Raw genomic sequence first — 10664 nt, 5'->3', positions numbered from 1 at the left:
CTCTTCCCAGTGCCTGTGGTCTGCGCAGCTTCACCTAATGGTGTGGCTCAAGGCCCAGGGTTGTGAGTGGGGGGGGAAGGAGGAGTGCAAGTTTAGACCTGACGACTAGGATTGGAAGTGTCAAAAAGAGGAACAAGCCTAAAGCCTGCCCAGCTCCAGGTCTCACTCCCTTTTCTCACTGTCCACAATTGGCTGAGCGAGACCTTTCAGGGTCATTGTCTGCCTGAGGCTCCCAAACGCCTATCTCACTGAAACTTTCACTTCCTACAAAGCCTTCCCTTTTGACGTCTCAAGACCTCCTACTAGACTCCTTAGGACCTCGGAGTCGCACCTGTCAGTCAAGTGTTCCTGACTTGACCGGGGTCTTTGTTTTTGCTGCACTGTGTTCTCAGCCGACTTCCCTCCAGATCTTCCTCTGGGCGAGTCCTGTTCAGTAGTTGGGGTTAGCATTAACTCTAGGGCATTCCCTAGAGTAAACCCTCTGGTTCTCCACTAGAGCAGGGATCGAGGTGAGGTGGTCCTGTGTCGTGTCAGGGTCCCCAGCGCTCCGTTAAGAGGCTCTCGGTGTTTTTCCGAAAGCATAAGGGAAAGGTCTTTGTGACCAGGCAAGACGCACCGGCCAGCCTGCCTCTGCCCCGCAGCTGGACCACTCTTTCCTCCTCTCCGGGGCCTCCCGCACCTTGGCCATGGGCTGCTCCGAGGGCCGGCGGCTCAGCGGCGCACGCGCGCTGTGGGCCAGCTCTCGGCGGGAACGCGCACGCCCGCGGCCGCGTGCGTCACAACCCGGGCGCCTACCGCGCCCGTCCAGCTCGCCAGACCGTCGGTCCCCGCGGCGGCGGCGGCGGCGGCGGCGGCGGCGGCGGCTGCGGCCGGGTGACAGCAGCGGCGGCGCCAGGCTGGCTTGTTAGCGGAAGGGTCGCGCGGCCCGCACAACCACCGCCAACCGGGGCCGAAAGAAGGCGCGACGCGAGGAAGGCCGAGGCGGGCCGCGCGGGAGACCGCGGGCGCCGAGTGACAGGCCGGCGTGAGGGAGCGTGCAGGTTGCGGCGGCCGGCGACCCCGACCCGCCGGTCCCCTCGGCCGTCGCCGGCATGAGCCACATCCAGATCCCGCCGGGGCTCACGGAGCTGCTTCAGGGCTACACGGTGGAAGTGCTGCGGCGGCAGCCGCCCGATCTCATCGACTTCGCGGTGGAGTACTTCACATGCCTACGCGAGGCCCGCGCCCAGGATTCAGACACGGTCATCACCCCCGCGACAGCCTTTCAGGAGCAGGAGGTCGCCGGCTCGGCCACCGCCGAGGAGGAAAATGAGGAGAGCGACACCGACTCGGACGAACTGGAGCTTGAAGGTAGGCGGGCGGGGCGAGGCCGAGGTGCGACGTGGGCACCGAGCGGAGGGTCCGGGGACGGGGCCCGGGGGCCCGGCACCCGGCCCTGCCCTGGGCCGAGACCCGAGGGCTCTCCCCGCCGCGCTGCTCGGGTGCTCCGGCGTGTGCCGATTCCAAATTGAGCTCCGCGGTTCTCCGAGCCCGAGCGTTCCCGGAGAGTGATTTGTCAGCTTCAGCCCTGAATGAAGCGTGCGCGTTCTTTGGTCCGCGTGGTGGCGCGGAGCTTGAGTGTCGGTCCCGCCAGAAGCCGCTTGGCTCTGCCTTAGACCCCACAGCCAGCTCCCTTTCCGAGGGCTAGAGCACCCGCACCCGAACAAGCAGGGTGGTAACTTCATTGGCAAAGAATTCAGTTTTGGAAGAGCTACCGCTGAAAACTGTTTTTCTTTCTTTTTTTGAAGACGAAGTCCGTAGCTTTAGATTAAACAGGAACTCAGTAGGTAGTTCAAGCTGGCTTCGAACTTGTGGCGATCTTCCGGCCTCTGGCTCAGTGAAAACCTTGTAAGCAAACATTTGAGAGAGGACAGATGAGCTGAACCAACCCTCCCCCCACTTGAATTGCGTCACTCACATTCAACAGTTGTCAATATTTTTCACCGATGTTTCACCTATATATTTTTCCCTTCTCCCTTTGCTAAAGTATTTAAAGGAAATTTCAGTTAGGCCATTTCATCCCTGCTCGGTTAATTATGCTCTTCTTCCTCTTCCTTCTCCTCTTTCTTCTTCCTCCTTCTCCTCCTCCCTCTTCTTCTTCCTCCTCCTCTTTCTCCTCTTCTATATATAACCTCTTACAAATTAGAAATTTAAATTTTAAAAATTGTATTTCTCTACAACATTTGAATCAAATTGGTGTGCATAATCAATACCTTGTTTAGCGTGTTGGTGGCAGGGAAGTATGCAAGTAACGTTCTGCTTATTTGACTTAAGTAAAGATGTCAAATAGCAATTTCATTTCCTTGTTTGCTTCCACTTATGCATTATTAACAGTAGAGTTAGCCTGTTTTTTAACTTTTTATTTGTTTTAATTTTTTTTTTTTGAGACAAGGGCTCACCATGTAGCCTTGGATGGCCTAGACCAAGTTGGTCTTGACCTCATGAAATCTGCCTGCTTCTGCCTCCTGAGTGGTGCTGGAATTAAAAATGTGTATCCCATGCCCAGCACCTGCAGGTTTATTTTTGAGTATGTGTTTGTATGTATACCGCCTGGCCTGCTGTAATGAAGACCTGGATCGCCTGGAGCTGAAGTTACATACAGGTGGTTGTGAGCCACCGTTTGGGTGCTGGGAATTGAAACAGGGTCCTCTGGAGGAGCAGCAGTGGCCTTAAGCACTGAGCCATCTCACTAGCCATGTGAGCTACACCCCTCCCTTCAGAGTATAATAATTAAGATTGCAGGTCTTCTACTTGGATTTTTTAAATCCTGTGGTTGGATGGTGGTGATAGTTATCATTAAATGTCGAGCTTGGTTCTTCCTTTTTCTTCTCTTCTTTTTTCCCTTTTTCTTTGGGATGTGGTAGTGGTGGTGGTTTGCTGTGCTGCCTAGGTTGATTGCAAACTCCTGAGTAAGTGATCCACCCTCTTTAGCTTTCCTGGATTGTCAGTGTGCTTGGCCTTCTGTTCCTGGTTTGCATTCCAGTATTGCATTTGTTCCATTATTTGGATATGGCACACTACATTATCAGTTTATGGTCATTTAGGTGTTTCTACTTTGTAAGTAGAGTGAATGTGCTGCTCTAAACTCTGCTGCATGTTTACCTTTGTGAGTGTGTATTTTCATTACTCTTGAGTATATACCCAGAAATATCCAGCCCCCATCCCCTTTGTTTTCCTTACAGACAGGGCTTGGCACCTGAGTGCAGGCAGGCCTGAAGGTTTTGGTTTTTGGTTTTTGGTTTTTGGTTTTTCGAGACATTGTTTCTCTGTGTAGCCTCCACTGTTCCAAATTCACTTTGTAGACCAGGCTGGCCTGCCGGCCCCTGTCTACCAAGTGCTAAGATTAATGGGGTGCACCACCATTGCCCAGCTTCGTCTTTTTTTTTTTTCTTTAAGCAACTCAAATGTAGATTATAGGAAATAGATTTATTAAGGAAAAGTGAAAAAGAGCTTTTTGAGTAGGAAAGGCTTCAGGGAAGAAATACTTCCCAAACCACTTTTTTCCTTAGATGGTTCTCACTATATAGCTCTGGCTATGCTAGAGCATGCTGTGTAGACCAGGGTGTCCTTGAACTCACTGTGATTAAACTCTGTCCCCTACACACACACACACACACACACACACACACACACACGCCCTGGCTGGCCTGTGAAGGTCAGGGAACAACTGTAGGAGTTAGTTCTCTATTCCCACGATATGGGTCCAATGGGTTGAATTCAGGTCCTCAGGCTTGTTCATAAGTGCTGAGAAGCCAAAAGTGATGAGGAACACTTGTAATCCCAGCACTCAACACAGGATTGTGAGTTTAAGGTCAACCTGGCTACAAAAGTAGACGCTTTAAAAAATATTTTGAATAATTCAAGCAAGTGGGTATTGCAATGTAAAAATGTGGGATCATTTTACACACAAAAAAAATAGCTCAAAATGTTCTGAAGACCTGCATGCAATATCTGAACTGTAAGTCTTCTGAAAAAACATAGAAGGCCACACCTTCCCTATTTTAATTTAATTAATTAATTTATCCATTCATTTATATTTGAGAGAGGGTCTCATGTAAGCTTAGGTTGGCCTTGAACTTACTGTGTAGCCAAAGACGACCCTGAAGTGGGATCCTCCTGTCCCTATTTCCTGAGTGCTTGGATTACAGTCATGAGCCACCACACCTGGTTTTCCATGTTTTTGTTTTGTGGGTTTTGTGCTTTGGGGGAAGGTTATTGAGGCTTCATGTTTGTTGGCTCCATGACCATTAATAAGTAGGTGATTTGTCTTGCTGTTTCCGATCCAAGTGTCCAGTGTCCCTGCAGATACATTGTCTGCTTGGTAGTGTTACAGAGTTCTTTTGTTTAAATCTTCAGATGATTCTGAGTTTGGTTAATTTCATTGCACACCAGATTTTAAAAATGGCTCACAATGGATGTGGTGATGCACACGTATAATCTCAGCACTGGGAGGCAGAGTCAGACAGTTTCATAAATAATGAGGCCAGTTAGGTCTACAGAGCAAGTTCTAGGCTGTCTAGGGCTGCATTACAAGATCCTCTTCCAAAATAGGGGATAGGACTTAGTAAAATGATTGAACATTACGAGTCTTTGGATACCTTTTAAATTTATTTTATTATTTTTAATTATGGTATGCACATGACTGCACACCCCACAGAGGCCAGCGGCAGTGGATCTCCAGAGCTGGAGTTGCAGCAGCTCCTGAGTGTCCTGATAGTGGACGGGTGCTGAGCTCTACAGGAGTGGAAGAGCATGCTCTTGACTGCGAGCATCTCTCCGGCTTGGTCTTGGCTATCTCTGTAAAGATCTCTGATATCTCATCATGTTGCCCAGGCTGAAAGAAAGCTCCTGAACTTAAATGAATCTAACTGTGTCAGCCTCCTTAGCTCAGCCCCGAGCCCCAGTTTCTTAGTGATTTTCTTTGTTTTTTGTGTATGAGTGTGCATGTGTGTGTGCTCATTGCACCCATTTGTGGAAGACAGAGCTCAACCACTTGTCATTCTTCAGGAGCTGTCTACTTACCTGTCCATTTATCTGTCTCTGCCTTTTTGGTGCTACAATTACAAGTGTCTACCACTAGGCCTGGCTTTTCTACATAGAGTCTGGTGATTGAACACTAGTCCTCATGTGCACAGCAACTACAGCAAGTATTTTACCTACCCAGCTCTCTGCTCAGCTTTTATGTTTGTTTTGTTTTGTTTTGTTTTGGGAATCTCATGTAGTCCTCAAACTTACTAGGTAGGTGAGGAGGACTTTAACTCCTGACTCTCCGTGCTCCACTTCCCAAAAGCCTGGAATAGGGGTGTGCTCCACACTTCCTAGGTTGTGCTATACTGGACACCAAACCTTGGTCCTCATTCACCTAGGCAAGTACTCTACCAACTGAGCTACATTCTTTTTTTAGGGAGTAGGGTGGGGGTGGTTTCAAGACAGGGTTTCTCTGTGTAACAGACCTGGCTGTCCTGCTGGAACTTGCTTTGTAGACCAGGCTGGCTTCAAACTCAGAGATCCATCTGCCTTTGCCTCCCAAGTGCTAGGATTAAAGATGTGTGCACTGTGCCTGGCCTTGAGCTTCATTCTTTTTTTTTCTATTTATTTATTTATTTATTTATTTATTTATTTATTTATTTATTTATTATGTATGCAGTGTTCTGCCTGCATGTACATCAGCACTCCAGAAGAGGGCACCAGATCTTATCTTACATGGTTGTGAGCCACCATGTGGTTGCTGGGAATTGAACTCAGGACCTTTGGAAGAACAGCCAGCGCTCTTAACCTCTGAGCCCATGTCTCCAGCCCCTGAGCTTCATTCTTATCTCTTAATGTTTTATGCATTAAGAGGATACCTCTTTCTCATGAGGTACATGAGGTATGCACTCACTCTTTTTTTTTTTCTTTTGAAGAAAATTCTTTAAAAAAATTTTATTATGTATACCTTGTTATGTCTGCATGTACACCTTCATGCCAGAAGAGAACACCAGATCTCACTATAGATGCTTGTGAGCCACCATGTGGTTGCTGGGAATTGAACTCAGGACCTCTGGAAGAGCACTTGGTACTCTTACCCTCCGAGCCATCTCCAGCCCCGAAGAAAATTCTTGAAGCTTTTGAAGTTGTGAATATTCTTCATGATTATGGATGTGTTCAATGTTCTTGAGTTCTTGGGCCCTATCTGGGTTGGTGTTAAAAGAAAGACCAACCATGTGATTAGAGGAGAGCTCATATTTTAAAAGGCAGCCTCACCTCCACCATTGCTAAACTCTCTCTCCTTTTTTTTTTTCTTTCCTTTTTTCTGTGAGCATCTATCTTTATATAGTTCAGGTTGGTCTGGAATCCTGGAATGAGCTCAGTATATAACCCAGGCTGGCCTCAAACTTATGAATTTCCTGCTGTAGCCTACATGCTGAAATAACAAGTGTGTGTTACCAACTAGCTTAGGTGGTCTAATTGTAGCTAGAACAAAGGTATTGAGTCAGTAAAGAGTCAGTTATTGACAACCCAGTAAAAACTCCGAATATAAAATTTTCTAGAACATGTGATATGTTGGAGGGTGATGTGCCCTGATTCTTGGTAGAAAGAGTACAGAAACTTGTGTTTGGGCCTCTCCCAGTTGTTGTGTCTCTTCATTTGGCTAATCCTGACTTGGATTTTTTTTTATTATTTTTATTTTTTATATTAATCACAGGTTATTTACTTTGTATCCCAGCTGTAGCCCCTCCCTCATTTCTTCCCAATCCCACCCCCGCCCCTCATCTCTTCCCTGCCCCTTTCCAAGTCCACTGCTAGGGGAGGTCCTCCTCTGCTTCCATCTGACCCTAGCTTATCAGGTATCTTCAGGACTGGCTGCCATGTCCTCCTCTGTGGCCTTTGACTTGGATTCTTTATTGAAAGAACACAAAGCATCCTAATTATAAAGTTAGTATTATTTTTACTTATTTACATTTTTCTGACTATCAGTCTTTGAAGGGTCCTGGAAACCCTAGAGTTTATATCTAACTGAACCAAATTTTGGTGGCTTTGTGACCACCAGGTGTAGTTGTCATCTGAAGTAAGGACACTCTTGTCGTGGGCCATACCTGACTAGCTCCTTTTTTCATTGCTGTGACCAAATCCCTGACAAAAGCTATGTAGGGAGGAAGAGTTTATTTCAGCTCACAGCCCAAGGGTACAGCCCATCGCCATGATGAAGGCACAGCTCACATTGTGTCCACAGGCAGAAAGCAGGAAGAAAACAGTGCGGGTGCTTATTTGATTTCCCCCTTTTCCTTTTTATTCACTTGGGAACCTTAGACTTTTTACTCCTCTGCCTCTATTTAGAGAAAATCCTCTCTCATTAGTTAAGCCCCTCTGGAAAAGACATGCCAGAGTTGTCTTGTAGGTGCTTCCAGTCCAGTCAAGTTGACGGTGGAGATTCAGCATCATGATACCTTTGAGTTTGATGCTAACACTGATGAGGTAGCCTTGGACTGTATTGAGGTATACTCCGGGTAGGGGGAGTTACTGTTGTTTTCAGTGCTGGGTATTGAACTCAGGGCCTCATGCATGCCAGCCAGGTGTCATACCACCAAATTATATTCCCAGCCCCCCAGTTGGTATTTATATTTTATATTATTTTTATTTTATGTGTATGGGTGTTTGGCCTGTGTATGTGTACAACATTCATGCAGTACCAGAGGAGGCCAAAAGAGGGCATTAGAACCCCTGGAACTGATGTTACAGAGGGTTGTGAGGTGGTATATGAGTGCTATGAATCAAATTTCTCTTTCTTTCTTTCTTTCTTTCTTTCTTTCTTTCTTTCTTTCTTTCTTTTTTTTAGATTTATTTATTTATTTATTTATTATGTATACATTATTCTGCCAGCATGTACACCTGCACACCAGAAGAGAACACCAGTTCTCATTATAGATGGTTGTGAGCCATCATATGGTTGCTGGGAATTGAACTCAGGACCTTTGGAAGAGCAGTCAGTGTTCTTAACCTCTGAGCCATCTCTCCAGCCTCCTCAAATTTCTGTCTTCTGCAAGAACAGTAAGTGCTCTTAATTGCTGAGCCATCTGTCTAGTCCCTGTAACAATTCTTCTTAAATTGGAGACCCGTTGTAAGCTAAGAAGATGGATACCAGAGAGTAGTGTTCACAGCCTTTGGTCTATTCTAGTCGGAGAAACATTCATTCATTCAATTCAGGGTTTTTGTTTTTTGTTTTGCTTGAAACCTGTCTCATGTATCCTAGGCTAGCATTGAATTCCTGACCTTCCTGTTTCTGACTCCCAAGTACTGGGATTATAGGCATGTGCTACTACACACACAGCTGTTTAGGTTTGTGTGTGTGTTTTCTCTTTTGAGACAATGTCTTACTAATAATTTAGCAGCAAAAAGCCTCAGTTATTACCAATAGGTCTGGCTGTGATTGAACTTTCTATGTAGACCAGGCTGGCCTTGAACTCACAGAGATTTGCCTTCTGAGAGCTGGGATTAAAGGTGCATGACACCACATCTAGCTTTTTCCAGGGTTTAAAATATATTTTTTTCTGCCTGCTTCTGCCTCCTGAGTGCTGGGATTAAAAGTGCTCGACCCCATCACCTTCCTGTTGTTGTTATTATTATTATTATTATTATACCTGCTGAGCCATCTTACTGGCTCGCCACTTTTTTCTTTTTAAATGGTCAGTGTTGTGTTCGGTTGACTTCAAATAGAGACAATATGGAGAAAATACCAGTTCTCTGAAAATCTCTCCCTTTTCTATTAGTGGAATGCTCAGTCAAGTCTTTTTATATTCCAGTAATAATTTTGTTCAACCAAAAAAATTCTTACAAAACACGTTCACATGTCCTTTATCATTGTAAAAGCAAGGACAATTTTGTGGCTTTTTTTGTTTGTTTGTTTGTTTACAAAGCTGTTACATGTACGAGAATTGGTCCTGAGTTGGGGTAAATTATTATAAAAATGAGCCCTAGTTTTCTCTTCCAGTCAAACCTCTTTACATAAACTTGTTTAAAAGTTAAAAAAAAAAAAAGTACACTGGGCGCACGTCTTTAATCCCGACAAAGGCAGAGAGGCAGGCTTGGCTGTCCTGAAACTCTGTAGACGAGGCTGCCTTCACTTACAGAGATCCGCCTGCCTCTGCCTCCCCAAAAGCTGGACTTACAGGCGTGCGCCACTGCGCATGGCTGTACGCTTGTGTTTTAACTTCATTTCTTGTTTAAGATATCTCCTGCCACGAATAAAAGGGTGGAAAATAACTATGGTAGTTATCATTTGATACAAACAAAACCAAACACAAACAAAACAAAAACCCCAGGAGCTTAACGTCCCTTACACCTTTCTGGCTCACTGCAGAGTAACGTCCACACCAGTACGTGACCCTGTTGCCTAGGTGATGGTCTAGGCTCCCTTGTTTGTCCTCATATCCGGTCAGAAACGGATTTACCCGAGGGTTAAGGAAGAGGAGGGAATGGTTACTATTTCCCCAGGGAAAGGGCTTGGTCATAATGTGGAGATGGGTGTTTGCAATGAACTCGGGTCTTTGAAACCTTCCATGGTGGTGAGACTTCAGGAAAACGTTGAGCACACTCACTCCCACACCACTCCGCGCCATGAAGTAGGTGAGGAATTTAAACAGGCAAGCTCAGGCCCCTGGCTGTGGATGCCATTCTTCTCGCGGGCTGCTCAGCCATGGGCCAGGCCAGCCTAACAGCCCAGAAACCTGGGCTGCAGATACTGCCACCACTATTTAAAGGTGCTCAACCCCATTGTTTTTTGTTGGGGGGAGGTCGTGTAGCCCAGTTACGAAGTTGCTGAGAAATCAGAGATGGCCTTGAAGAGTGCAGTGTGTTTTATAGACTAGGGGTTAGCTTGTTTGCCTAAAATTATGCGTTCCATGCTATGCTTCCGATCTCACCAAAAAAGTGTCTGAAACCCCTAAGCATCCATGAGTGCAGGGTTTTGTTTTAGCAGCACAAAGCTCCAGTATTAAATCTTGCTCTGAATGTGCGTGAGTAGGAAAGAATCATCAAGAGACTGACGAGGGCCGGGGAGAGGGCAGTGACTTTTTTTTATGTATACAGTGTTCTGCCTGCATGTAGGTCTGTGCACCAGAAGAGGCACTAGATCTCATTATAGATGGTTGTGAGCCGCCATGTGGATGCTGGGAATTGAACTCATGACCTCTGGAAGAGCAGTTGGTGCTCTCAACCTCTGAGCCATCTCTCCAGCGCCGCCCCCCCCCCCCCCCGTTAATTGTTTTTAACTTTTTTTTTTTTTTTTTTGAGACAGGGTTTCTCTGTGTAGGCTTGGCTGCCCAGGATCTCAGTCTGTAGACCTGGCTGGTCTCAATTCACAGTTGACCACCCTCTTCTGCCTCCCAAGTGTGGACTAGGTGCGTGCCACCATGCCCGGCTTGTTTTCTATCTCTTATGTGTATGTGTCAGTGAATGTGTGTGCACATGTGTTTTGAGTACACAAGCATGGATTTCTGTGCATGCGTTTGGAGGCTTCTGGTGGTGTCCCTCAGGGCCTTTTACCTTGTTTTTTGAGACCGTTTCCCACTGAGCCCTGGGACTCGCTGAGAGAGCAAGCCAGAGAACTTGAAGCATGAGCAACCATACCTGACTATGTGGTTCTGGAG

General features: G+C 46.4%; 1 protein-coding gene across 1 annotated transcript in view; it reads left to right on the top strand.

Annotated features, from left to right (window-relative positions):
• The first annotated feature begins 790 nt into the window (after positions 1-790).
• The window catches only part of Prkar2a (protein kinase cAMP-dependent type II regulatory subunit alpha), a 62648-nt gene continuing 52774 nt past the window's right edge, over positions 791-10664 (top strand). Inside the window, exon 1 of the mRNA XM_021663144.2 lies at positions 791-1350. Coding sequence (XP_021518819.1) covers positions 1092-1350 — 259 coding nt within the window. The 5' untranslated portion in view covers positions 791-1091. The remainder of the gene's footprint in view (positions 1351-10664) is intronic.

This window comes from Meriones unguiculatus, chromosome 6, assembly GCF_030254825.1.
Source record: "Meriones unguiculatus strain TT.TT164.6M chromosome 6, Bangor_MerUng_6.1, whole genome shotgun sequence".
NCBI classification, from domain to species: Eukaryota; Metazoa; Chordata; class Mammalia; order Rodentia; family Muridae; genus Meriones; species Meriones unguiculatus.
The sequence above is the reverse complement of the archived record's forward strand: the minus strand, read 5'-3'. Positions and strand labels throughout refer to the sequence as shown.